Source organism: Petaurus breviceps, unplaced genomic scaffold (assembly GCF_028583685.1).
Source record: "Petaurus breviceps papuanus isolate PSGF00001 unplaced genomic scaffold, PetGlider_PUasm1.0 90750, whole genome shotgun sequence".
Lineage (NCBI taxonomy): Eukaryota > Metazoa > Chordata > Mammalia > Diprotodontia > Petauridae > Petaurus > Petaurus breviceps.
Window position 1 is genome coordinate 9,774,549 of NW_027187335.1, and position 15,133 is coordinate 9,789,681.

General features: G+C 36.5%; 1 protein-coding gene across 3 annotated transcripts in view; it reads left to right on the forward strand.

Moving 5' to 3' along the window:
* SPAG9 (sperm associated antigen 9) overlaps window positions 1-15,133 on the forward strand; it is a 140,647-nt gene that overhangs the window by 48,594 nt on the left and 76,920 nt on the right. For all 3 annotated transcript variants that reach the window (XM_069067513.1, XM_069067514.1, XM_069067517.1), the window contains one exon: window positions 14,674-14,768. In XM_069067513.1, coding sequence (XP_068923614.1) covers window positions 14,674-14,768 — 95 coding nt within the window. The remainder of the gene's footprint in view (window positions 1-14,673; window positions 14,769-15,133) is intronic.

Sequence of the window (15,133 nt, forward strand, 5' to 3'; positions counted from 1 at the left end):
CCCCCACTGTTTTGTGACAATGCACCAGACTTCTATTCTTGCCCAGCCACTTGTGGGAGAGGAAGAGCTATAGGAAGGAGGGGGTCTTAACTTTTCCAATGGCAGCTTTTAGCCAGAGAATTAAGGAACAAAGGAAAGTGGGTCACAGTGCTAGCATATATGTATGGGGGACTGTACCAGGCCTGAAGGAAAAAAGACCATTCCTTTCCCTCCAGAAACCTCTTGAGGCAGATACTGAGGACAGTGAAAAGTAAATTCTCTGAGTGGGAAGAAACTGAGAAATCGTTGAGATATAGTCACCAGGATACTTGCCTTTAGTGGAGGAGGAGTCAGAAATTGAGTGACAGAGGATTATAAGGGAGTAAAAAATTAAAAAACTTAAAGCATCAGAGGTCTTGGGAGGAAGAAAACTGAGCTGAAAAACCTGAAACACAAGCAGAGAGACTTCCAGGTCATGTGAGTAACAAGATAGAGGACTATATATTTTCTTTGATCCTTGTGACCTCTTAACTTCTCTCAAACAGAAATTCTGTGTTTTCAAAGATAAGGCAGCTTCAACTGGCTTCATGTCCTAGGATACCCAGAATCCAAAAAAAGGTTAAAAAAAAATCCCTTTCTTTCCTAACCCCTCCCCCCCCAAAAAAAAACCCTTACCCATTAACTGACAGTCATTAACCTTGAGCTTACTTGGCATCCTTCCCCAACCTCCCATACTACTGGCGGTGAGACCACACCAGCAGACCCAAGGGCATGACACAGACTTAGAAACCATCATCAAGAACCTGATCCCTCCTCTCTTCTTTGCAGAGTCATCTCTATGACTCCCTGGCCCTAGGCTGTGGAAATTTGCCCTGGCTGTGAGGGACAGCATGGTTGTAACCATTCAGGAAAAGAAGCCTGCCAGGGACCACAGTCCCATAGAGCCACTGCTGCAAGTGCTGCAAAGATCTGAACAGTAGGTACTAGGGCAGATAACCCTATAATACCATTAGAGCCAGTGCCAGAGTAGATAACCATATAGCACTAATGCTACAATTCTCTAAACTGCTCATACCAGGTCAAAGAACTAAAGAACAGAGGGAACAGGAAAGGACACAACATGGTGTGTATGAGGAATACACTTTATTAAACCTGATGGAAAAAACACAGCATCTGACTAGGGTCAGTTCTGACCACCCAAAAGTTGTTTGGGGCAGAGACCCATGAATTGAGCTGGTTGAACCATGAATTGCCCAGTGTGGAAGGAAATTAAGATACTTAGAAATCTAGCTCCTAAGGAAACCACAGTCAGAAGGGAAGGAGTCAGAAAATGAGCAAAAGGGAAAAAAAATGGAATGGGGGGGAATGAAATTTTCAAAGATTTAGGTGAGAAAACTCAAAGTCCTTGAATATAAGCAGATAAATCAATAGGGAAAACAGTAGCAACAGCAGGAAAGATAGCCTCTAGATCTAGTGAGTCATTTATGAATAAATTATTATAAAACAAAAGAAAATGATTAATCTCTTAATGAGATGGATGGCTTTGTGAAATGTAAGTAGAATAACATGGAACCACAGCACACTGTTCTTGAGTAATTCAAAAGAGAAATGAGAATTAAGAAAACAGAATTTGTGACCTACAAAGCAAAAATAATGGGCACAATCCCTGGGGCAGCTGGCACCTGGAGTAGAAGAACATGGACTGAGAAAGGAGAGATTTTGAAGAAAATGGGGGGAAAAAGGTAACCAGGGAAGAGTATAGATTAATAGCAGACTGCATAATCAGGAAAATGATAGGGGAGAGTCTCTACCATGGGGCATTGTCCTCTCTGACTCCTGCAATAATTGGCATTGTTTTGGGAATGAGGCACAATGGAAAAAATTAATTCACAGGGCATAAATCTACAAGTCAGTGGCAGAAACCATCTAGAGTAGAAACCCTAGAATTAATACCTTAAGAGATTTTATGAGGAATACAGAGAAAAGAAAGAGAATAATAATTATATGGGTCAAGAATGGGATGGATAATGAAGAGAGTAAGAGAAATCCTTTTTGGAAAGGGTTACAAAAAATGAAATTTGAAAAACTAGTAGAAGGGAAGGATAGGATGTAAGATCTACTTAACTGAAAGGAAAAAAAGACAAAGAATTCTATAACCATATAAAAATTGGAGAGAAAAAAGGAACTAATAAACTAAACCCCAAAGGACAAGAGGTAACAAATGAGTGGAAGGATCAGGGTGAAAAGAGAGCCGGTTGGAAGAAGATCACTTTAAATAAAGATTAAAGTAAATAATTGAAGGAACATCGTACTGTGTGTATAGCAAAAAGAGGGGAACAATCATAAAGTGAAAAAAAAAACAACCCAATATTAGAGGAAGATGGAAGAAAACATAGACCTCTAATTCTCCTAACTTTAAATGTGAATGGATTAAACAGTTTAACAAAACAAAACTGACAGATTGGGTAAGAAAACAAAACTCTATGATCTGTTGCTTACAAGAAACCTACCTAAAAAAAATAGACATGCAAAATAAAACTGAGGGATGGAAATTTTTCTTTTTTACTGTGTATGAAGTGAATACAAAAAAGCAGAATTTGCATTCTTGCTGAAAAAGTAAAAACAAACCTTCAGATAGTAAAAAGGAATAAGCAAGGAAACCATATTATGCTGAAAGAAACCACAAACATGGGGTGGCCAGGTAGCACAGCGAGTAAGAGCACAGGCTCCAGAGTTGGGATGACCTGGAATCGAATCTGGGCTCAGACACTTAGCACCCACCCAGAAACACCTGGCCGTGTAACCTTGAGCAAGTTACTTAACCCCAATTGCTTAGGGGCAGCCAGGTGGCTCAGTGAGTAAGAGCACCGGCCCCAGAGTTGGGATGACCTGGGATCGAATCCGGGCTCTGATACTTAACACCACACCCAGAAATAACTGGCCGTGTAACCTTGAGCAAGTTACTTAACCCCGATTGCTTTAAAAAAAAAAAGAAACAATAAACCAATATCAGCAATAAATACATGCTTCTAATATCTTAATATCCAATTTTGTAAAGGAAATATCTGAGCTACAAGAAGACATAGACAGCAACATAATAGTGACGGGAAACTTCAATATCCCTTTCTGAGTTTTGGGTAAGTCTGATAGAAAGATAAACAAAAGGGAAAATGTGGAACTGAACAAATTCCTGGAGAAACTAGAGTTAAAAGACTCATGACATTTTCTAAATGGGACCACAAAAGAATACATATTTCTCTGGACTGCAAATTACTTTAACAAAAATTCAGCATATACTAGGGCACATTGATATTGTAAGGAAATATAAAAAAGAACAAATAGTTAATATATCCTTTACAGACCAAAATGGAAAATTGGAATCTATCATTTGCATAGAGATGGAGATAAAACATGAGAGCTGATAAAATTACTAAGAGAGAGCATATAAAAAGAGAAGTGAATGATGACCAGAACAGAGCCTTGCATTATACTTCTAGTTATGGGGCAGTATTTGGATAGTGATTCAGTAAAGGAGACAGAATAGTTAGACAGGCAATAGGATAACCAAGGGAGAAACAGTGTCATGAAAATCCAGAAGGAAAAGATTGTCCAGGAGAAGAGGATGATCAACAGATTCATAGGCTGCAGAGTGATCGAGAATCATGTGAGTTGAGGAAATGCCATAAGATTTGGCAAGAGATGACTGGTAACTTCAGAAAGAAATTTCAATTGAATGAGGTTGCAAGTTAGATTTCAAGGGGTCAAAAGTGAGTGGGAGGTAAGAGACTAGAGGCTAGAGTGAATGAAGACAGATTTTAGAAGAGTTTGGCTGTGAAAGGAAGGAGAGATGTAGGACAACACTTTTGGGGGATTGGTAGAGTCAAGAGGATTTTTTAAAAGGTAGGAGAGGTCTGGGTATGATGATATAGACAGCTGGGAAGGATTCAGGAGAAAGGAAAGGATTAAAAATTAAAGAGAAAGAGAGTAGGCTTCAAATCTCTTAAAGATTTTTTTTTCTGTTAATTGCCAGGTTCCTGAATATCAAAGATTTTGCTTTGGTAAATTACATTTCAGACATAGACACCATCCTTAATATCTCACTCTTCCTCTTCCTCCCCAGATTTACTAAGAAATCATCTTAGACCCATTCTGTAGTATCCTCATCCATGGTTGTGATACTTTCTTCCTGGGATATAAGGGCATTCAGCTGATTTAGTCCTGATAAAATGGCATGCTCTTTTAGAAAATCTTTCCTTTTTTAGGCATGTATGAATCCAAGTGAGCAAAGATCAAAAGCTATAAGCAGTGTATACAATTTTAAAATTGTAAATATTTGTGTTACAGGTTATTTTATATGATTATTCATAGCAAGAATGTGAACACATTCTTATTTGTTTTTTCCTCACTTTTACTGTTCTTTTTAAATAATTAATCACTTTATTCTTAGTTTTCAACATTCACTTCCATCAGATTTTGAGTTTTAAATTTTTTCCACTTCCATCTCCTCCCCCCTTCCCAAGATAGCATGCAGTTTTATATAGGCTCTACTTATACATTCATATTAAATATTTTCACATTAGTCATGATGTAAAGAAGGATTAGAACTGATAGGAGGAACCCCAAGAAAGAAGAAACAAAACAACAAAAGAAAAGGAGAACAAATAGTATACTTCATCTGCATTCAGATTCTAAAGTTCTTTCTCTGGATATGGATAGCATTTTCCATCATGATTCTTTTGGAATTGTCTTAGATCCTTGCATTGCTGAGAAGAGCAAAGCCTGTTAAAGTTAGTCATCGCACTATGTGGCTGTTCCTCTGCACAGAGTTCTTCTGGTTCTGCTCATTTCACTCAGCATCAGTTCATATGTCTTTCCAGGTTTTTCTGAAGTCAATCTGCTCATTATTTCTTATAGCACAGTAGAATTCCATTATATTCATATACCACAACTTTTTCAGCCCTTTTGCCTATTTTCATGAAAGTTCCATTTTGACTTCTTAAAGCAGTTGGAATATCATCTACTTACCTTCCAGTTTTGTAAAACCTATCAAGTTTTTCAGTGATCTCTTTCTCTGTTCCTTGCTTCACCCCTTTATCTTGTCCCCCCCCCTTCATGACTTCTCAAAGATCACTAGTAATGGTTCTATGATTCTACCTGCTAACAGCAATAACTTGCAATAATAATTTTTCTTTATTTGGGTACCTGAACCTATTTAAAGAGCATAAGGTTTTGCTTTTTAAAGAAAATATTATCTTCTTGACTATTTTGACTTTTTCTGTTTAGCAATTAAAGTTCTTCAAAAACTTTACCCCCCGCCTACCTATCCATTCTTATACTCTACAGTTCATATACTGGCCTCCTTACTGTCCCTCACAGAGGATGTTCCATGTTCCATTTTTATTGTATTAACTGTACTCCATATTTGGAGTGAACTCTTTCTTCACCTTTACCTCCTTGAATCCCTCCTTTCCTCCATAACTTAGCTTATGTACTACCTTCTACACGGACCCTTTCCTGTTCCCCCTACTACTAGTGACCTTCCTCCCCAAATTACTGTTGTATATTCTATATTTATGTATATACATACAGTCTACTCCATAAGAATATAAACTCTTTGAGGGCAGGCACTGTTTTGGTTTTGTCTTTGTATCTACAGGTTTTAATATAGTACCTGGCACATATTAGGCATTTAATAAATGTTTGCTGCTTTTTTGATTGATTCATTGTTCTTACTAGTGCTTGTTCTACTCTTTACATTTTGAGAATTCTTCATGGAAATGTCCTGTAAATAGTTGGAATTATGTAACTGGAACTCTGATGAGAAGACAGAGATTAGAATGTTTTAGACTTGTATACAAGAAGTCTTACTCCAGAAAGTCCTGTTCTGTTGCCTCATTGTGGCATGGAGATAACCTTATGTTACTGGGGACAATGTAAGTGGAGTGGATTCTCTGGCAGGTTCTACTGTCCTGGAAGGCTTTGAGTATGGCCTTGGCAGCAGACTGAGTATGCTTTTCAAGAACTAGCCTTGCTAAGTAATAAGTCTCAACATCATATAGGCTGGCTGTTTTTTGGTGACAAATTTCTTGGCTATGGCAGTCCAAAAACAAAATTATGAAATGGTCTTCAGTCAGCATATTTGTCCCCTTTTGCTTCAGTTGTCAGAGCCAAAGATGTGGAAAAGGGTTCAGAGGGTGCTAAGAATTAAAAAATTTTAGATTGTAAACTTTTATTTTTGACCCTCTAAATGGGGAATCTTGGTCCAATAAACAAGTGGACATACTGCTAGAGGAACTGAGTCATATCAGTCTTGACATTTTTGTTATGAATGAAACCAGAAGAAAGAAAGATGTTGCAGCTAAATGAAAGGATAGATCACATATGTCCTTGGAAACACAAAGAAAGGAGTTGGTTGATTTAGTTTTATCATGTCTAAAGGCAGCAAAGAACATTATATAATGTGATGTGCAGTCATCTTGTTTTGCTTTGTTGATGATATGATAGATATTTTGTAGAAAGACCACCATGAAGATAGTTGCAGCTTATTCACCAGTATCAGATGCTTAGGATAGAAATAGAAAAGGTAATGAAGAACTTATAAAACCTCCAGATTAAATCCATAGACACGTTGATATTTGATGATACCAGTCAAGTTGGGGAAAAAAATGAGAAAGATGAGAAAAACATGTGAGAAAAAGGAAGAAAGATGAAAGAGGCTAAAAATTTATAGATTACAAAGAAGTCTCACATCTTTATATCATGAACACAATTTGTGAAAAGAATTGATAGGCCCTGGAAATTCAAGTACCAAATAGTTCACACACAAAAAATGAATTTAGATTGCATTGTTGACAGCCAGGAAAAACTTGTTATTGTCATCATGGGAGTCATCCCTCAATCAGTTAACAGCATACAATCAGACCATTATCTTCTTAGAACAAAGACCAGACTTAGTAAAAAGCAAGAAGAAAGAATAATATTGAGAAAAAGATGGTATATCATTGATACAGCTCAATCCTGAATTGTTTAAGCAAGTAATCAGCAAAGGGAAATGGGAAATGGACATTAGAAATGACATGAATAATGATCATAATAATTTTATACAGAAATTTAGCCATTACAAATCTATTGTTACAATTAAGAAAATGAAAAGAACCCAATAAATACCTTACTCGGCCAGCATTTGACTTGCTGTGTGGAAAGAGATGGCTGTCAAAGACAACAATAGGTGAGAGTATAAACTTATTTTTAAAATCTTTCAATTATGAACAGTATTATCTCATAAAGGAGACAGAAACAGTACAGGGTAGAACCAATTTAAAGAAAACTTGATGTGACATATACATAAGTAGAGTTATCCTAAGGGTGAACCTATGGATCAAAACAAGAAGAACGGAAGAAAAATGAAAAAGATTCAGAAAAATTATCATGACAAACTTTTTTTTCACCGTGAAGGTCAGTAGAACCACTGCATTTGGAACCTAATATTGCAATTACAGATACATTTATCTGGGAAGTAGAAATAGCACTAAAAAGAACAAAGATAGGAAAAATAGCCAGCTTATAACCAATATTATACTGATAGATATACCTTGCTGGAGGATAGAGCCATGAGAATTCTTAGGGATTGATGTGATATCCAATACATAATTGAAGACTTCTTTTATAAAGATATTAGTAAGGGACAACTAATTTTTTTTTTAAGCAATTGGGGATAAGTAACTTGCTAAAGGTTACATGGCCAGTTATTTCTGGGATCGGATTCGATCCCAGATCGTCCCGACTCTGGGGCCGGTGCTCTTACTCACCTGGCTGCCCCTGGGACAATTAATTTTTCACAAATGATATTCAATAATGCCATTTTGCAGTTGACCAAAAAATGTATAGAATGTAAGATCTTATGTATAATAAGATTGTTAACTATGAAAAAGCATTTGCTTTGGTAGAGTCAATGTTAAAAAAATCTATGTTAAAAGTTCTTCTTGGGGCAGCCAGGTAGCACAGCGAGTAAGAGCACCGGCTCCAGTGTTGGGATGACCTGGAGATCGAATCCCGGACTCAGACACTCAGCACCACACCCAGAAATAACTAGCCGTGTAACCTTGAGCAAGTTACTTAACCCTGATTGCAAAAAAAAAAAAAGTTCTTCCAATAAAATGCCTTTTATCCATACATCAAAATCATTCAAGATTTTTTTTAAATTTGGGGTTTTTTTTGCTTTTTGGAGGGGGGAAAGCAGGGCAATTGGGGTTAAGTGACTTGCCCAAGGTCACACGACTAGTAAGTGTTAAGTGTCTAAGATTTGAACTCTGGTCCTCCTGACTCCAGGGCCATTGCTCTATTCACTGCGCTACTTAGCCGCCCCCAAGATTTTCTTTTTTTTTGCTTTTTGGAGGGCAATTGGGGTTGTGACTTGCCCAAAGTCACATGGCTAGTAAGTGTGTCAGGTGTTTGAGGTCACATTTGAACTCAAGTCCTGTTGACTCTAGAGCCAGTGCTCTATTCACTGTGCCACCTAGCTGCCCTGCCCCCAAGATTTCTTGAAAGACATATCAGATGTAAGCTTGTGCAGTGATCCTCTGATTAAAAAAAAAAGAGAAGCATAAAACAGCTAGATATATGCTTACCAAAGGTATCCACCATAATAATGGAGATCTTACACAGATTCCAAGTTGAAGAGCATTTCTCAGTGGATGATGAGGTTTTCCAGATAATCAGTTTTCGGATGACATTATTGCATCAAGTCTGTGATCGTTACAGAGCCTCTTAGAAGAGATTTGTGACCATTCTAGAAGTCAGGATGGCCTGACCATCCATATAGGGAAGATCAAATGGATTAAGAATATCTATTTCCCACATTACCGACATGCATTTGGATTGAAAACCTATAAAACTCATAATCAAACAGTCTCCAGATAATTAAGAATGATTATTATCAGGCAGCAATGGAGAAGCACAAATGGGTGTGAACAGCTACAACATATAATGAATGAGGAACTTTGAAGCACAGAAATAAAAGTTGTTGCCAAGGAATAGAAGATGATGAGTAGAATGCCAGAGTGATGCACTGATGTCCTTGTAACATCAGGAGATCCCAAGGAAGGACTTTAGGATATTAGATGAAACCTCTAGCAAACTCATGAAGTACATGAATAAGAGCTGCATTGAATGAGTAGGAATTAATAGGTTATGAAATGCATTATTAGAGGGCTTTCCCAAATTGATGATGTGACAGATTTGTTTGATAATTAAGTTCGTAAGTAGATGAGTTCTTGTAAAGGATGGCTATGAAGATAACAAGAGAGTTCTAGGTTACCATTCCACCATACCAGGGCACAAGGAACCAATGAGAAACATGAGGAGACCCTTGGTATCAGTGACTTGTTTGAGTGGTTGATGATGTGTGGCTAGGTGAGCATTCACAGTTGGACTGTGAAGAAGGTTCAAGTCTTGGCCTTTTTTTTTTTTTTTGTCTAGGAGCAAGTTTCTTTATCTGAGGGATTTTGAACTAAATGATCTCTTAATTTTCCTTTCAGCTCTTAACATAGTGTGAATAAAATACTGTGAAGTTTTCTTGCAAGGTGAAGAATTCTTTTATAAAGCAAACAATCATCCCTTAATTTACTGTTAGTGAAAATAATAGCTCAAATTTATATGACACCATAAGGTTTACAGAAAACTTCATATATCTTAGCTCATTTGAATTCTCACAACAATTTGTGGGTAGTAATTTTTTTATCCTTATTTTACATATAAAGAGACTGACGCTGACTATAACTTTAAGTGAGACAGTCACTTCACCTCCTTGGGTCTCGTTTTCCTTATTAGTAAAATGAGAGGCTGGATTAGGAGAGGTCTGATGCCCTATTCCACTCTTAATTTATCTTCCTTTGAGGCTTAGAACGTTAAGTACTTTTCGTAGAAAGACACATGTAGTAAATAGATATTAGGATTTGAACTCAGGACTGCTTAACTTGAATTCAGGATTTCACTTTTTGGGTAAGTTTTCAGTATAACCACATTTATTTCAGGGAAGATGACTGCATGAGAGCTTACATCTAAATACAGTTTCTTTTTATCTCAAAACTACAAGAAATGCTTCAAATAAAGTAAAAGAATGACAGCAGAAAAAAGGAAGAAATCTTCAGAAGGAAAATTCCATGGAAAAACCAGCAGAGAAAGTGAAGAAATGAGTAGAAATGTAAGGGAGCTCGAAACGTACAGTGAAGAAATACTATGGCATTGAAGAATGAAAGAAGTTACTGGAAGTTCTATAATTATTGCAACTATTACCCCAGAAAAAGAAAATGGAACAGGAAAGACAAGGACAAGTAAACAAGCATTCATTAAACTTCAGTGCTTTATGTCATTTAATCCTTATAACAATCCTAGGAGTCAGGTGCTTTTATTGTCCTTGTTTAAAGTTGAGGAAACTGAGACAGAGATTAAGTAACTTGTCTGGGGTTATACAGCTAGTTAGTACCTGAGGCAGGATTTAAATTCAGATGTGCCACTTAACTGACAGTATTAGCAGATGGGGGAATTAGAAAGGCCTGCTGTAGTGGATGGGGTTTGAACTGTTTCAAAGGAAGCCAGGGAAACTAAGAAGCAGAGGTAAAGGGGCAGACTATTCTAAGCTTGGGGGACAGCTTGTGCAAAGGAACAGAACTGGGGGTGGAGTGAATGTGCATGAACGAGCAAGTAGGGCAAACTATATGGATCATAGAGTGCATGGGAAAGAAGATTTAGAAGGTAGAGATGCGCCATGTCATAAAGAGCTTTAAATACCAAAGAGACTATTTCTTACTTGATTCTAAAGGTTTTTGGGAGCCACTAGAACTCCTTACACACAAGGGTGACATAGTGAGACCTATACCGTAGAAAAATCACCTTAGTAACCAAGTGGAGGTTGGGGAGTGGGGAGAGACTTGAGGTAGGGAGACTAATTAGAAAGCCATTTCAGTAGTCCAAGCAAGAAGTGATAAAGGCCTAAATCAGGACTGTATGAGTGGAGAAAAGGAGATGTATGTGGAACTTGTGAAGGTAGAAACAAGATTTGGCAATAGACTGGACCTGTGGGATGAGTTAGAAGGAAAAGTTGAGGATGACATTAAGGTTTATCTTCAAGCATTGGGTGACTGCAAGGTTAGTAGTATCAGTAACTACTAGGGAAGTTTTGAAGTGGGGGCACATTTGAAGGAAAAGATGAATTCTATTTTGGGCATGTTGAGCTCTAGGTGCCTCTGGGATAGACATTTTGAGATGTTCAAAAGAGGCCATTGGTGATGCATGACAGTATTTCAGGATACAGAAAAAAGATAGATGACCAATCTAGGAGTCATCTGCATAGAGATGATAGTTGAATTTATGGGAGTTCATGAGATTGCCAAGTGAGAATAGTATGGAACAAAAAGAAAAGGAACCCAGGAGAGAGATTTTGGGGGCACTTATTGTTGGTGAGTGTGATGGCTACAGAACCACCAAAGGAAATTGGAAAAGAGTGTTTGGACAGATAGGAGAACCAGAAAAGATCATATAATGAAAACTTAGAGAAAAAGAACCTATCCAGGATATCTCCTGTGAGATTGGATTAGCCTGAGTACTCACCTTTTGCCCCTTTGATTGGAGGGTGGAACAAAGAACTCTTCCTAAAGCCTCCATTTAAAGAGAGTTCCCAGACCAGTCATCTCTTCAATTTCCATAGCCCTCAGACTGTCCTCTTATCTCCCTCCACTTTCCCTGCCCTGCCCCCCCCTCCCCCTCCAGCTTCCTTATGTATGTTGTCTTCCCACATTAGATTTTAAGTTCCTTGAGTTCAGGAGTTGTCTTTTATTTTTTCTATTTGTATTTTTCAGAGTTTAGTGGAGGGCCTGGCACATAGAAGTGCTTAATAGATGTTTATTGACTGACAAGGTGATTGGTAATCTCAAATGTTTAAGACAGGTTAAGAATGAGAATTGAGAACAGAGCCCTTCACATTTAGCAATTAAGAGAGAGTTGGTAAAATTTGGAGAGGGAAACTTAATTTGAGCAATGATGTAAGTCAGGTTACAAAGACTGCCCCCTCCTTGGAAGTCTCAGAGAATTGCTGAATGGCTCCTTCTGAGTATCTTTAATGTGAATTCCTTTCAGGTGTTTGTTGGACTTGACATGACTGTTGACATCTCTTCCAGCTCTCAAATCCTGTGATTCTGATAATTTGGAAGCCAAGCTGGATACACTGTTGCGAACTATTTATTCAAAATGAGACCTGGGACCAACTATCTGAAAAGGATATTTTGGAATTCCCCATTTTTCAGTTGCTTTTGGTTAAAGTTTCAGAAAGGAGCTTTTCTGATTTCAGAAATGAGTAGCTGAGAACTTTGCTGTTATAATTGTAGAGAGTCTTCTCTCTGCATCTAAGATGTGTGGTTTGGGAAACTTGCCCTTATCATCTTCACTTGTTTGACTCCTTAGCTCCCTTCAAGGTTCAGCATAAGATCTATCTCCTTCCAGAGACCTCATCTAATTTTCTCAGGAATTTTTATGTAGTCTTTATTTCCGTACCTGGGGACATGTAACACATAACCTCCTTGAAAGAAGAGGCTGTCCCCGTTTCATTTTCCTGTCTCTAGTGCTTATCAGTGACCAGCACAGAGGCAACTGACAAATGCTTACTGTATGCTTGACTACTATATTTATAGAAAATAAATATTAAGGATGAGGAATCAAGAAGGAATTTCTTGCCTCTTTTTAAATAAAGAACATCCAGTTTTACTATTTAAATTCATCTATGAGGCTTAGAAATGGTTGACTATTAATTGACTGCTTGACATAGTCAACTAACAGTTGACAGAGTTGAATTTGCTAAGAGTTGGCTTTATTTTTAAAATTCGATTTATTTCTTATCCATTCAAGCTCTGAATAACAACCCTTAATCATTATATTGGTTGATGTGTTGACTGTTATAGATAACAGTGTATTTTGGTGATGATGGGACAGGAGTACCATAGTAGAGTTAGATGGAAATAGTTGCAACTTTTACCCAGTTTAAAATCAGACATATATTATAACCCATTTCCTTATGCTTTCAGAAGGTTTTAGTAGTTTTTCTATTTAAAAGAAAATGGTTAAATTTCTTCTAAGATTTGCTGGACACAGAGTCTCCAACAAACCCTTGTGACCATAAACACTGCCTTTAGATAGTATAGAAGGCAACTTTTCACTGTAACCCTCAAATACTGTAATTATTTTATAATATTTTCAATGTATTTTAAAGCATTGAATGCCTTCCCTCTTATTCCCTTTAGTTCTCCGCCGCACCCCTTTTACTGTGTGTCTTCTTGTAAGTGTTCTCTATTTAGAAATAGCATGAAGGATTTTTTGATAATTTTTGTGCTGCTTTTTGACCTGTCAATAAAATAAGGGTGTTAACTGTTACTGGTTCAGAAGAAAAATGTAATTTGATCAGTTAAATTGTACTGGATAAAAGTAATTTTCACATCTCTTAAATAACACTTCTTTAGTAAAGATATGTTATTTTTTTGATAATTAAAAAAAATTGGTTCATTTTTATTTTCTTCAGCCATAAAGTTTTCTTTCAGTATAGTCAAAGATTTTGTGTATGTTGATAAATTATTTATAGCTGTGTCTACATTTACATCTTCTCCTCCAAATAAGTAAGGATATAGTAAATATTCTGCTTCTAAGAATCTACCCAGAGTTTCCAAATAATTTTTCTACCTTTTTAAGTCCCTTATAATATAAAACATATAATAATATGTAACTGCCTGCTGCCTACACAAACATTCTCACATGAACTTAGATTCATGAAACACTCTTTTTTATCTAACACTTTTCAGTATGAGGCTTCTAGATTCTAATTTTTTTAATGTGTATTTGAAATATATGTTGAATTATGTGCATTTTACTTTTGTCTTTAAGTTAAAATTTGGAGATTATTTTAAAAAATCATACTGGGTACTTCATGTTCCCTTAGAAATCACCACGCATGTTTTAAGGTTCCAGACAATATCATTCAAGGTACAGTTTCCTAAAATTTAATCCTTGACCTGAGAGGTCAGGGAGACGAGTGTATTCCATAAAATCACCTGAAGTTAACATAAAAGCAATATAGATGAGAAGTGTGTTTCATCCCTACTGTTATTTAGTATCTTAATGGAATTTTTTCATTTCAGAATTGGAAGTAAAAAATTTTCATTTTCCACAAAACCAAGTTAAAACTACATAGAGTAATTCTCTGTGCATACTGAATTAGAAATGGTTTTTACACTTCCATACTTTTGGCTGATTGGTGAAAAATCACATCAAGACATTGGCTCGTTTCAAGTTTCACATATGTTTATTTAATTTTTTTTCTTTATTTACATTATGGATTTCCAAAAATGTAAGTTTCTGCTTTTAACCAGGGACCTTTCATTTTTCCTCTCATTCTTATTTTCCTGAACTACTTATCCAGGACTAGTTGTCGTAGTGATAACATTTAAACAGTTATGAAAAGTATTTTGATATGTTAAAGATGTTGGTTTCACTAAGTGCCATTCCTAAACTTATGTCTTTCTAAAATCCTTTTGCATGTCACTGAGTAGTCCTCAGATGTAAAGATATAAATATGAAACTTGTATAGAAGTATATCTTTTAATTCTGAGTAATGTTCATTTTAATTCATGTTTTTCCTTCTTTTTTTTTAAATAGATGATCCATAATTATATGGAACACTTAGAAAAAACAAAACTTCATCAGCTATCAGGGAGTGATCAACTAGAATCCACAACTCATAGTAGAATTAGGTAAGCTTTGTTATATATTTTGCCTTGAAAACGGGCAAAAAAATCTATTTATTTCTGTGTTGCTGTGTTCTTCAATCCTAGAACAACAGTCAGGCTGATTTAGAAAGTTCTGTTCTATGCTTGGAATGTTGTGGGAGAGAATAGAGTAGAAAAGAATGGAAGCAGCCTTGACTATTTAAAAGGCCAAATCAGGAGATAGCCAGATAGGCAGCTTGGAGATATTTGTATGTTTTAAAAAAAGAAATTGATAAAAGATTTTTGTTTTGGGAATTTTGGGGGTTTTCAATTAGTCTCAGAGTTTGTGGGAGTTTGAAAATAACTTTCATTTCTGCCGTTGTGTTTAGTCTAATTTTTGTTGCCAGGGT